Below are 13,414 nucleotides of genomic sequence, written 5' to 3'. Positions count from 1 at the left end.
ATAAAGAGAAAATGAAATAATCTCATCACGGCAGAGAAACAAGAGCAGGAAAGTGTGTAAGCACACACTAATTAGTTGATGCTACTTGCTACTGCCTGATTAATTTAATCAAAAGTACACAGTACAATGCTCAGGCTCTGGTAAAAGCATTTTTTAACCATTAAAACTCTGGCTATGTTAAGATTTGACCACCATTTGAGAGTACCTGAATTAATTCTGGGCCTTATAAATGATACATATTTTAAAGTATACTGTGTGTATGGCATTGGAAAAGCTATAATGCATGCTGGAAGCCTCAGCACTGACTTAATAAGATATAATACCATTGTGCTGGTCATGTAAAAGGCCTTGAACACTCTGCAACAGTCATGCTTGATTGACATTTCCTGGATTCTTCTGTTGTTGCAACTATTGGGGCGGGACAAATAGCATCTTTATAATTCTTACTTGTGCATTGAGTTTGGTGACTTCACATAATCTCCAGCATAGAATTACCATGTTGTTCTACAGTAGCTGAGAATGGACAAACCAAACACTGACCCTAAATAGGATCATTAACGTTCTTGCATTTTGCGCTTGCCACTGAGGTTCTTTTACACACTTGGCACAAGGGTGTAGTTTCAGTTCTGCAACCTCACCACTAGATGCCACCGGATCTCACATGCTGGACCTTTGAACCTAAACCAATGAAACAGATACAATCTCCAGGATTATGCCACTAGGGCAGGGGTAAAACCTGTGGCTGGGGATGGACATTGGCCCTTTAGCCTCTCTCCAGTGGCTTCCTGTGGCTTAGACAAAAAACAAAAGTAATGACAATACTTTTATTATCATATTGTTGTTGTTATTATTATTGAATTTTAATTTTTTTGTTGTTATAGGCCTAAAGAAATTTTGTAATTTTCCAATTGTTAAAATATCTATCTTAAAAATCTAAAATTAGAATGAATAATTTTTAAAGCGTAATACATCTACGGCCTGGTCCCATTCCTCTGGATTTTGTGGTGGCTAGTCTTGAGTTTAGCTAGCTGGGCTAGTTATGAATCCAAATCCACGAAACTTTAAGTCTCAGAGGAAAATAGAGAATTTATCCGTATGTAGGCAGATTTGTCTGCTATCACCACCAACTGTGCAAATTTAAAGTACCAAATAATCATAAATTGCCCACTGCAGAGTGGCTACCTCGTGGTAAAGCACATCAATCAATGATATATTTAGGCATATTTAGACATAATAGGCCATGTCACCTTCATAATAAGGTTCAAATATGTTTTGTGGCTCAAGACGGTTTTGATCAAAAATGGCTCTTTTGATAGTAAAGGTTGCCGACCCCTGTACCAGGGGTTGGTGGGATACTACGTTTTTGTGTGTTTTTAGATGAAGTGATCCTTTAAAGAACGTCAAAGCATAGAGGAAGAGGTTAAAAATAGCATATAGATTGTATGAAAGTTTGTACACTTAAATATACTATGAAATGCTAAAGATGTCATCACATCTGTGTGTGTGTGAGAGTGTGTGTGTGTGAGAGAGAGAGAGAGAGAGAGAGAGAGAGAGAGAGATTGCTTGTTTATGCATATGGGGATAGACTGTGCCAGGTGAGTGTACCATTTACCATCACGCCATTGAGTTCAGCAGGCATCTAATAACAAAGCATTTATGGCCCACTTACGCATGCATAGATATAACTGTCAGTAGGCAACAACAGTCTCCTCTCCGCCGTCTCCAGCTATTCCTGCCTCTCTTAAAACACACAGGCACCATCCGGATTGGACCCAAATACTCTAGAATTCTATCATCAGACTCGGGGATGAAATTAAAATCGCTCATTTTCTTTCTCCATACAAGGAGCAGATCAATTTCCGGAGACTGGGACGTGATATTTTCCTGCCATTGGGCTTTCTCGTCTTTGGCACAGCACCCTGACTGGCTGCCAGCGGGGGGCCCGGGCCTGACTGCACGCCTCGCCGGAGAACAGTTACTTCTGCCGCGGCGAGTTTATTTGCGCCTCGCTATGAGAATTGCCATCATTTACCCTTCCCCAACACCTCCCTAAAAGAAAAGAAATAGACAAGAGGGGAAGCGAGGCAAGACAGAGAGAGGCGAAATTGATTCTTTTTGATACATGCTGCACGGGGGACATTAGGTACCCCTCGTTTGACCATCTATTTCGAGAAATGAAGCGAATACATTTTGCGTAAAGTAATGTATAGGCCTTTTGGAGGCCTGTTGCTGCTGTTCATATCATGAATGAATTGCTCGCTGCAGCGTGCAGGGGTTACGCCGTGTATTATACTGGTTTTAAGAGAAGCCAATAATAATTAATCATGTATAGGAAGGATAACTCGCTTTAAATAAAACAGTAACTCAGCGTGTGTTAAGCATGACGGAATTATGGGCAACTTGATGAACCGGTGGAGTATTAAATCCAGAGAGACGGTGGCCCCAGTGTTCAGGTTGATGGCACACTCTCTTCCATTGCAGCACATTTTGGAGCCCATTCTGAAGACTGTACTAATAGATTTTTGTCTGTGTCTTTTGTAGGACGTGAGGATGTGCATGACACCGTGTTGCACAAACAGTCCCATTGGAGGTCACATAACTACGCAGGTGCACTATATCAGACTAATCCTGTCTCTCTAACTGTAAAATCTGACAATTTGATTTTACTTAAAAAAATTCTAAGAAACCAATTGGCTTTAAAAATCTAAGGAAGTATAACTATTAATCTTAATTTATGTTTACTTTGTGTCTAATTGTTAAGTTTACTTACAATTTTGTTATATTTACTTAATTTAGTGAAGCTGTTGCAACTTAGAAATGACAAGTTTAATTAAATCAGTCTTTATATGTTTAAGCAACTTCAGTAAACCAAGTATACCGCACTATATATCTTTATTCTGCTGGTTGCAAACTAGTCAATATATTCCCAAACATGTTAAAAGATACAAAACTTGCAGATCTCCTAACTTCATTATTGGCTAAATTCTCTTTGTCATGATTAAATTAAGCCAGGCTGACTTGATATGCTGAAGTTGCTAACACTTGGAGAGAACAAGGTAGTTTTACTTGTCATTTTTTAAGTTGCATCTTCATAAAATCAAGTAAATACAGCAGAGCTTCAAGTAAATGTTACACTTAAATATCAAGTAAACATAAATTAAACTTTATAGTTATATTCACTTTACTTTTTCAATGCAGATGGTTTCCAAGATTATTTTAAATACCACCAATTTTACAGTGTATTGGCTACTTATTTCTATTTTTTCTCCCTTTATCAACAATAACCTAAAAAGTCAGGATTACAGTTTTGACCCTGAAAACCTGATACATAGTTTTTTTCTTTTCTTCCCCTGTGAACCTTTTTAAACATTTCCTCTTTGTTACCTGTATGTTACACTCAGATCTTTAAAAGTAGTCTGGGTTCTTGTTTGTGTTGGCAGCGACACTGGTCCTTGTTTGCGCAGATTGCGCATCCTGCATGAGACCCCGCTGTTGCGTCACGGAGCCCGTCAAGGCCTAATTAAACCCATATTGAGAAACAGCCTAAAATCCAGCCCCCTGTTCCACTCAGCTCATATACCGGCGTGCACGCGCCCCCGCAGTGGATTTTGGTCGAAGGGGACACGTTAAGAGTCAGACTGCAAGTTAATTTGTAATCACCGAGACATTTTAACAGCTAAGAGGAGAATTTTAACAGACGGCACAATGGCTGGACTCAAGGTAAGGCTGCTTTCACTGTGTTTATATGTTGTTTGATTATTAGACATGTTTATTCACCAGTGTTTTGGAACTGCGTTTCTGCCGAGCAAGTTTCAGATTACTGCAGTGGAATTAAAGTTTGCATCATGCACACTTGCTGTAATTCTGAATTATTTAGAGAAAAATCCACAGGAATAGAGCATTATTATATTGCATCAAAAATATGCAAAGTTAAACTGTGCACCAAGTCATCATAAGTAGCATACACCAGAAGTAGACCAGCTGAAGGGCGGCGTTACCACTGACCAATCAGAGAGCTGCATGCAGCAGCTGCCCAGATGTGGTCTGAGACTCCTCCAGACATTTCAGAACAATGTGTCAGTGGAGAAGCTTAATTTCAATAGGAGAAAAACATTTCATAATAATTTATTTTTGCAATAACAGCTACAAGTTAGTTCCAAACATCCAAACCATGTAGTCCAGTGTTGGTTGTCTGTATTAGCCTTCATGCACTGGTTTTTAGAGGCAATGCTTTGTTATCCAAACAAAGCATTGCTTTCTTGTATAGTTACGATAGTAATATTATATAGTTAAAAGTAATGTCTATAAGATAAGTCAAACTCTATTTGTAGAGTACATTCACAAAAGCCGCAGTTGACCAAAGTGCTTTACAGTCATAAAATAAAAAACATGAATGCAAACGGCAAAGGAACACAGGACAGAGTAAACATAGATAAGTCATGCTTAAATGTTAAATGACTTGTGTCTGACAGTTCATGCGATCACTTTTGGGCTTTATGTTTTCTGTCTCTCTTGCTGCTCTTTCACAAAATAAATTCATTAGTTGAGTGAAATCCAACTTTACATAACATTCATTCATAAGGCACAGACTGGAGCCTCCAAACTGTTTTTTACGCATGCCCCAAAGCCACATGAACGCTCACATATGGAACCAATCCATGCCTTTGCTTTCTGCAGACCAGCAATGACTCAGCAAGATTTCTTTACATTGTGCCAAGTTTGTCTGTGTATAACCGAAAGATAGTTGCTGTTCATCAGTGCCGGTGCAGAAGGATAGTGGAGTAATAAGTCTATTATAATTGAAATATTGATCAAAAAGGTACTGTGGAGGATGTTAGTGTAATTAGCCTGTCTCTGTAACACAATAACAAAAATAATGGATGACTGCAAGGGGGGAAATTTGGCATAACTGCAGTTTGTTTTATCATAGATCTAATGTGAATCAATATGACAACAATTAACAAAAAGACAAGCCTTAATGACAAGCCTTCAAATTTAATTATAACCAGCATGAACACATTTATCCTGCATTACAATGAAGCCGCATGGTGTTTACATGTGATTTTTTATTTTTTGTTTGTCACTTTAACTTACTTGAGTGTTGTGTTTCTGGTGTAGTACATGAGTGGTTTTGGGAACGAGTTCTCCTCTGAGGACCCTCGCTGCCCGGGATCTTTACCAGAGGGACAGGTAAGCATAAGACACCAACAAAAACACACATTGGGCTCATTGTGGCAGTCATTCATTTGATTATTTATTCACTAATTTTGCTGTTTTTTTGCTTAACTGAATTGCATGAATACTTAATGTGGCACCCTGGGAGTTGGGAGGTGTGACTCTTCCATGTTTCACAGAAAAATATGAAAATCTGAGGTGCATAGTGAGCTTCAGCCTGCTTTTCTTCTGCACATCTATTTTCTTGTTAATCATTTTCTTACTGGCTCTCAAAAGATGAAAACAGTACACTAGAATAAGACTGACCTGTTTGAACATAAGACATGGTATTAACACCCTGTCTGACCACACTGTATTATGTCTTTACAGAACAATCCTCAAGTCTGTCCTTACGGCCTCTACGCTGAGCAGCTCTCCGGCTCTGCCTTCACCTGCCCACGGCCAGCCAATAAGAGGAGGTACCCATCTGTTTCTGACATTTAACTCAGCTTATTCACTACTATGTAAGACCTAATGGAGCTTAGATGTAAGAATTGACTTAACACTGGCTCTTTTTTCTTCCTCCAGCTGGTTGTACCGCATCTTGCCGTCTGTCAAACATAAGCCATTTACCGCAGTGCCCTGTGGAAACCTAACAGAGAACTGGAACGAGGTGGAGCCTGACCCTAACCAGGTATATGTGGCTGGAAAATAGGAGAGTTTCTCATTATTTTGTTGTTGCTTCAGACAGAGACACTGAATTTTATTAAATCCCCCAAAAAAGTATATCACATTTTTAATTTCTCTATAGAGAATGTGAAGTTAATACTCTGTGTTAAATGTTTTGGTCAGGGCACCATCTTTTGAGGAACGCACTCTCTTACCTGTACCTGCAAAATTGGTTAAACAACAGTAGTTAGTCAAAATAATCACAATAAACTGGGGCTGGGCATTATATTGACATTCGCTGACACTTTGAGATATATATATAACGGAGATAACAGAACTCATATCTTACAAGGTGGTGTTTTCTTCCCGCATGCCGAAATGTACCATCACATTCTCTATTAAATGATCAAAGTTAAATAAACAAAGTCGATATTTAGAAAAGAATATCATCTTAAATTATTATGTATTCAGTTTTTAAAGAATATTTGATTTTTTGGAAATAAGCTTATTTACTTTCTTGTGGAGAGGTAGATGATTGTGTACGGTAAATACAACACAGTATACAACCCCTTGGCTATACATAACATGGTAGTGGGCACCAAATGTGTTAAAAATGTACATACTGGCAGGATAAAAACAGTGCCAAAGAAAAGTCTATTACAAAGTCTCAGCTTTGTTATAAAATGGTAAATTTGGTTTAGATTTAGAGAACAAAAATTGCTTTGATAAGTTTAGAAAAACACTGTGGTTTTGAATAAAGTAACTAGGCTACGAATGGGACGTAAGTGACGTAAACCTATGCAGCCTACTTTCTACAGTTCCATAAAGTACGTACGCAAAGTACTTTACATCGTTATAAAAAGTCCATATAGTCCATAAAAATGTTGACTTTTAGTTTCAGTGGGGACACAAACAGCAGCCTCCTGATTGAAACTCTATGTTTGTTTGATCCATCCCCTCCACCTTCCCTCTGAGGACTTTCTCGCTTCATTTACTCAATTGCATGTCTACCATGACAAAAAGATCCTCTTCAAATTTCTTTGTGCAATGTTTTCGTGTTGCCAGCATGTACATGCCCATAATTACGTAATGTGTACTTAAAGACTTTGTCTTTTCACACAATTCTGTGAGACTGAGCTGGTAAATATCAAACTACAGTCAGCACTGGTTAGCTTAGCTTAGCTCAAAACGGGGGGAAACAGCTAGCCTGGCTCTGATAAAAAGTTAACAAAATCTGTCCATTAGCTCTAAAGCTCACTTCTTAACACATTATCTTTTTTTGTTTAATCTGCAGAATTAAGATAAGCAGTGAAAAGCCAGCTCTTTATGCTATACAGCAACTGTCTGCTATATGCTTGACATTTAAAGACATAAGGATCATCCTCTAATCAAGCTCTCTGCAAGAAAGTCAATAAGCGTAACATGTTTTAATTGCCTTTAATAAGCAGATTCTGACTTTGAGGTTTCTCTCACAGCTGCGATGGCTGCCGTTCACCATTCCCAAATCTACAGAGAAGAAAGTGGACTTTGTGGCTGTGAGTTTTGACATATGTTTTTTTTTTTTTTAAAACATAATTTTTTTATTAAAGATCCTCAGTTCATTGACTTGGATTCCTGTCTGTTGAAGGGTCTGCATACTATCTGTGGTGCAGGAGATGCCAAATCTCGCAATGGAATTGGCATCCACATGTACACCTGCAATGCCTCTATGGTTGACAGGTGAGTATGTGTGCAAATGCTCCCAGCAGGTAACAAATAGATGCATTTTCATATATCAGACGGCTTCAAAATCTTAAGTTACTTTTCGAACTCTCTTTTTTTCTCGTTCCAGGTGTTTCAACAACTCCGATGGAGACTTTCTGATTGGTGAGGAAAAGGACTGTTGATGTTTTCACAGTCATCTTTCAGGAGAACAATGATAGCTCAATCCTCAGCCCTTCTTCTCCCTCAAATGTTCTTTTTTCTGTTTGTGTCTCTAGTCCCCCAGCAGGGTGAGATCTTGATCACCACAGAGTTTGGGAAGATAATGGTCGAGCCGAGCGAGATCTGTGTCATCCAGGTGAATTCTATGTTTTTCATTCTCTCCAGTTTTCACAGAAATCTACCATTGTGTTTGTCCCCCCCCCCACACACCCACACCCCACTTACCATATTTAGAAAGGCATGGTTTATTTCTTTTCAAAAATGACCTTAAAGAGAAATAACAGTGTGGAAAGCTTTTAGCAACAGAAAGCCAGACCAACAGCATTTGTGACTGCAGAACATGTGTTATAACAGCACTAAAATTAACTTAACCATCAATTCTTATATCTTTGTCCAGCAAGGGATGCGCTTCAGCGTTGACGTGTTTGGAGAAACCAGAGGCTACATACTAGAGGTGTATGGAGCCCATTATGAACTCCCTGACCTGGGACCCATAGGTGTGTGTTTACACGATGTCTGTGAGTGTGGTGTATGTTCATCTTTCTTTGATAGATTCACACTGACCTCTTTATGTCTGTTTTCTTCTTGTATAAAAATCTGAATTCAGTCTCTGCCATAATCTGTCTAAATACCTGCAAAATTAATGATATTTCCATCAGAAATGCCAAATTTTAGTAGGCATATGCACTAAACTGCAATGGTGAACAAGGTAAACATTATACCTGTTTAGCAGTATGTTAGCAACATAATAATGTTACCATGTTGATGTTCGCATTTAGCTCAAAGTACTGCCCGCTGACTGTATATGAAGATGGACAATGTGTCTTTAATTTCTCTCACTGTACAAAAATAAAGCAAAATTGATTACAGGAATCAGTCCCAAAACCCACAAATCAGGGAGCGTTCAAAGGCTTTTTGTTCCCTTGTCTTGTGACGTCAAACTGCCTTTTTATAGCAAATGCTAATTAAAACCAAACTTATTAGAACAACAAACACTTAAACAAACATCGATGTGATAAGAACAACCCTAAAGTGACAAAAGTCAGCTTTGGAAACATTTATTTGACATACACATGGATCATTTAGTTTGGCCCAGTCAGAGATATTTTGGCTTCTTTAGAGAGGCCTTACTTTGAGCTTTGGGGAGCTGTCGTTTTGTCCATCTTTAACTATGTGGCTAGCATGGCTGCAGTATTATTTATGAAAGTTAATATCTTTTGTGTGCATATGTATGACTGCACATGCATGTTTTGCAGGAGCCAATGGTCTGGCCAACCCCAGAGATTTCCTGTGTCCAGTTGCTTGGTATGAGGACCGCAAAGTGGCCACGGGCTACACCGTTATCAACAAGTACCAAGGAAAGCTCTTCGCATGCCAACAGGTGGGGTTTTTTTTTTTGGTGACATTTGTCTTTGTGTGTGTCAGTACACTCACATGTACACAAACACTATATGACACACTTGCCCTATTACCCTGTTTAGGTTTGTGTTTGCCTCAGTAAACACCATCGAACTGTGACAATGACTAACAGGAAACCGTCCAAGTGAAGCATATGATCCATTAGCTGCTCCTGCCGATTGAATTGCCATCCCTGATGATTTAATATCGAAGTGTTGGCTGTTATCCATTCAGCAGGTTTCCGCCTCGACTCCCTTATGAGCCTTAATCACTCATAATTAGTTAAGGCATTCTGGAGTTACAGACAGTGTACCTGCAAAGCTTTGATTTGTAGGAAAAACCTTTCCCAAGTTAAGCATTAATTTCACCATATTTCACTCGGGAAATGATCCCGCCCCTCCCAAAATGTCCTGTTGGGCGCGTAATTGGATCGACACTTAATGTCTGACAAGAGGTTTTTTTTTGTAAACCGAAGTAGGGAGGAGGTGGGAGGAGAGGTTTGTCAGGGGCAGGGGTTGAGGGGGGCGTAACCGTGGAAACCATGTCGAACCATACTGTTATTATTCATCGTATGAAGTACAGAAGGCCAAGATATTGTCTTTCTTTGTGGCAAAACAAACATTTTTCCATCACACTCGCTGCCTCTACTTGAGCATCCACCCCTTGTTATGTGCTGGGTGTCAGAGGTGCAGGCTGCTGGCTGCACCTGACGCTCTTTTGCCGGTGTCCACCCTTCCCCAAGCCAGGAGGGTGAGGCTACAGGGGTAAGTAAATAAGGTGGGGGCCTCATCTCAGGGAAGATGCTGCTGCTCCCGTCTGGTCCTGCTGTTTTGTTCCCCGCAGAGTGCTGAAATTGCTCAAATTAACTTATTATTTGCTTGACTGGGCCAATATGTTTGTGTTTTGTGTGCATGTGTGTGCAAGTGCCTGCTCTCCTCCATTTTTGCCTTCATTTTAATCGAATGTAGTGGAGTTACGGATGAATGTCCAAGAGATTACCTGCTCTGGATTTCCCAAAGGCCTTGTTATATGGTCACTACTGTAAATAGCAAGTGTGGTTAAGGGTTTTTTTTGTTTATTAGTTATGTAATGTGTATGAATTACTTGTGTATATGTGTATATGTGTATCCGTATGTGTTTTATTGTTTGTGTGCACTAGCTGTTCATGTGAGAAAGTGTGTGTGAAGAGCACGGAGGTCACTGAGGAGGCAGCTTGAGTTGTAATGAACTATATTGATTTTAGAGCTGCTGTTGAATGTCTTTTTTCGCAGTGGCATTATCAGAACAAAGAAACTATATGAAATTGCTGTGGTTTTAACAATCAAGATAAAGAAATATCTCTGCACCCACTGTTACTGCTGCTCCCTCCCTCCATAACTGCGCTGCCGCGAGCGTCGAAATGCTCAAAGTTTGGGAAAGTTTGATTGTGAAGCCAATTACCCCATAATACCTGGAGCCTCGTATCACAAAGAACAGGGGGAATGAAAGAGAAGAAAGAATGAAAGAAGCACACCCTCTTTCACAATCAACCCTTTTCATTATGACCAGTTTTTTTCTTTTTATGTCAAGAAGTACTCTCTCTGGGAATTTAAGATTACAAAGACATTATTCATTATTCCCTTTTCCCCCTGAAAAGCTCAATTTAAAGTCTTTTGTGTTTGCTGCTTGGGCAGACTTGTCTTATTTGTTTGGTTCTGTGCTCTGCACGTAGGATTTCTCTCCGTTCAATGTGGTAGCTTGGCACGGGAACTACACACCGTACAAATACAACCTGAAGAACTTCATGGTTATCAACGCCGTGGCCTTCGACCATGCGGTGAGAGTCATGTTTAAAAACACTACTTTTAAAATTAATTTATTAATCTTTAGTTTGATTTAAATTCTGTACAACACCCTTACAAGTCACATCATGGTCTTCCTATAGGATCCATCTATCTTTACTGTCCTGACTGCCAAATCCACCCGACCAGGAGTGGCCATTGCCGACTTTGTCATCTTCCCCCCGCGATGGGGTGTAGCTGATCACACCTTCCGTCCACCTTACTACCACCGTAAGTCCACAATAACACACACACACACACACACACACACACACACTCCCTTCTTCAGCTCCACAGTGGTTTGTTCGCATTTTGCAGTGGAGGAGAAAAGTCTGAAAAAAGTAGATGCAATGAATTTTGAGAACTGGGTTGTTGAGACAGAGCTGAAATCCCAATTTGAATGGAAATGTCAAATTCTGTATAGTGAGACTCATTTTAGTCCATCATGAAATGAAACAAGCCAGCCAGAAGCTAACATGACCATTTACTCAACCGGTTTCAAGACAGCAGGTGATAACAATCCACCTGCTTTATGACTCTTTTCAACTGAAGCGTCCTCAGCACCTTTTGTCTGTTTTCACCACAGCTCTGTAAGGCCATCTAGTGGAAAATTGGTGTTACAGATTCAGTTTTATGAAGCAAATTGTACCAGTGCAGTGTTGTGATACAGCTCCTCCTGCTTGTCTTTTTAGGTAACTGCATGAGTGAGTTCATGGGTCTGATCAAAGGCCACTATGAAGCCAAAGAGGAGGGCTTCCAGCCAGGTGGGGGCAGCCTCCACAGCATGATGACCCCACACGGCCCGGACGCTGACTGCTTTGAGAAGAACAGCACTGCTGAGCTGGAACCTGAGAGGGTGGCTGAGGGAACCATGGTAAATAATATACAGCTTAAAAATCAACTAGAGAAGCAAACATTAAAAGCTGGGAATCTGGTAAATGCCAGCAATGATCATATGTGTCACATGTGTTTTCTTCCCTTCAGGCTTTCATGTTTGAGTCATCCTTCAGCATGGCTGTGACCAAGTGGGGTCTACAAACATGCCAAAGACTTGACAAGAGCTACTACCAGTGCTGGGAGCCTCTCCGCAGCCACTTTAATCCCACCTGGAAACCCAGCAAACAGTAAAACTAAGTGAGTCAGAAGGAATTTGAACCAAATATAGATGTTATACACACATTAAAAAATGTTATTTCACTTTATTAACATAACTAGAACCACTTTAATGTTTGATGATGTCTGTTGGCATTGCAGAGGGAATAAAGTCATTTATTTTGTGCAGACAACTAAGATTGGAGTTGCACGGTAAAAACAAAGATTTCAAGCATTTGCTATTTGTAATGTTTAAAATAAAAGTCACAAAGAGGCTGCATGAATAGTTTCTGTACATGCAGCTATGCAGGTAAGTCATGCTGAACATGTAAACCACTTGTGTGTATCTCCTGCTGTACTCTGACAGTTTGGAGATTTAAGAGGAACACTACCTAAATTAAGAATTCAAAAATGTTATTTCCATGGTCTAGGAAAGTTCAAGCAATACTTATGAACATGAGTTACTCTTGCTCAAAGTCAGACACCAAACTCGTGATATAAAGTCTGGAGCGTCTGCGTAGATGATAAATGGGAGCCTGATTTTGTGGATCCAAAGAATGTTTTTCTTTTTTTATACCCAGATGAGCTTTATTATATTGCAGAGTTTTCCGATCTAAAATGAAAAATGCAAACCCATAGGCCGAATCATGTGACATTGCGCTGACACTTCCTGGTAGACCACTGGCTGTTGCTTTGAATGGCAGAGATATGTGAAATTAGCAAACTTGTTCATTTCTGTTGTCACTTTTGGCTGTTACTCTCACATTTAAAGATATATGGTCAAACACTGTCGTCCAACCTACCAGACGTTTCTCCTGTGCTGATTTTATTGCATTTGTTCCTTTGAGTTCATCTTTAATCAACCAAAAACAGCAATGGAAGCTAAGCGCAGGACCACTGTGGATGGGGGCTGCAGCAAAACATATTATAGCAACCTAAAAAATATGTTTCAGTTAAAGTGTAGGCTATATTTATATTTTCATAGCTTTACCTTTTATACAAGCCGAACAGATTATAGCAGCGGTAGACTGCCAGCAACTCCTTTATCCTAAAATGACTGTTTTTGTCGATAGAGTCTAATGGTTTTTGAGATAACGTCCTCAGCTCCCTTATAATTAAAAGGCAAACTCATGAACAATTAAGGGCTGGAGGTTATGTTTAGCATAAGTAACATAGTCTTGCTTTAAACAGTGATTTGCTCAAGGGCACAGTGATTATGATGACAATGAAGTCGAGTCATTTATTTTGTCACACTTGTCTCCAAAGTGATCATCATTAACTCATTGTCTACTGGTCAATATGCGATTTGAATATTTGTTTGAGCAGTTACCCTACCCTGATCTGTTGAAATGTAAATT

At 39.6% G+C, this 13,414-nt stretch overlaps 1 protein-coding gene across 1 annotated transcript; it reads left to right on the top strand.

Moving 5' to 3' along the window:
* Nucleotides 1–3,592: 3,592 nt before the first annotated feature.
* On the top strand, nucleotides 3,593–13,390 carry hgd (homogentisate 1,2-dioxygenase). Its single transcript, XM_042510751.1, has 14 exons — nucleotides 3,593–3,720; nucleotides 5,119–5,190; nucleotides 5,545–5,633; nucleotides 5,743–5,848; nucleotides 7,299–7,358; nucleotides 7,451–7,542; nucleotides 7,655–7,689; nucleotides 7,803–7,882; nucleotides 8,144–8,243; nucleotides 9,003–9,127; nucleotides 10,856–10,960; nucleotides 11,069–11,195; nucleotides 11,657–11,838; nucleotides 11,949–13,390. The coding sequence occupies exons 1-14, from the start codon at nucleotides 3,706–3,708 to the stop codon at nucleotides 12,090–12,092; spliced, it is 1,332 nt and encodes a 443-aa protein (XP_042366685.1). The 5' UTR covers nucleotides 3,593–3,705; the 3' UTR covers nucleotides 12,093–13,390.
* Nucleotides 13,391–13,414: the final 24 nt, after the last annotated feature.

This window comes from Plectropomus leopardus, chromosome 21, assembly GCF_008729295.1.
Source record: "Plectropomus leopardus isolate mb chromosome 21, YSFRI_Pleo_2.0, whole genome shotgun sequence".
In the NCBI taxonomy this organism is placed as follows: Eukaryota; Metazoa; Chordata; class Actinopteri; order Perciformes; family Serranidae; genus Plectropomus; species Plectropomus leopardus.
This window is presented reverse-complemented; position numbering and strand designations above follow the sequence as displayed.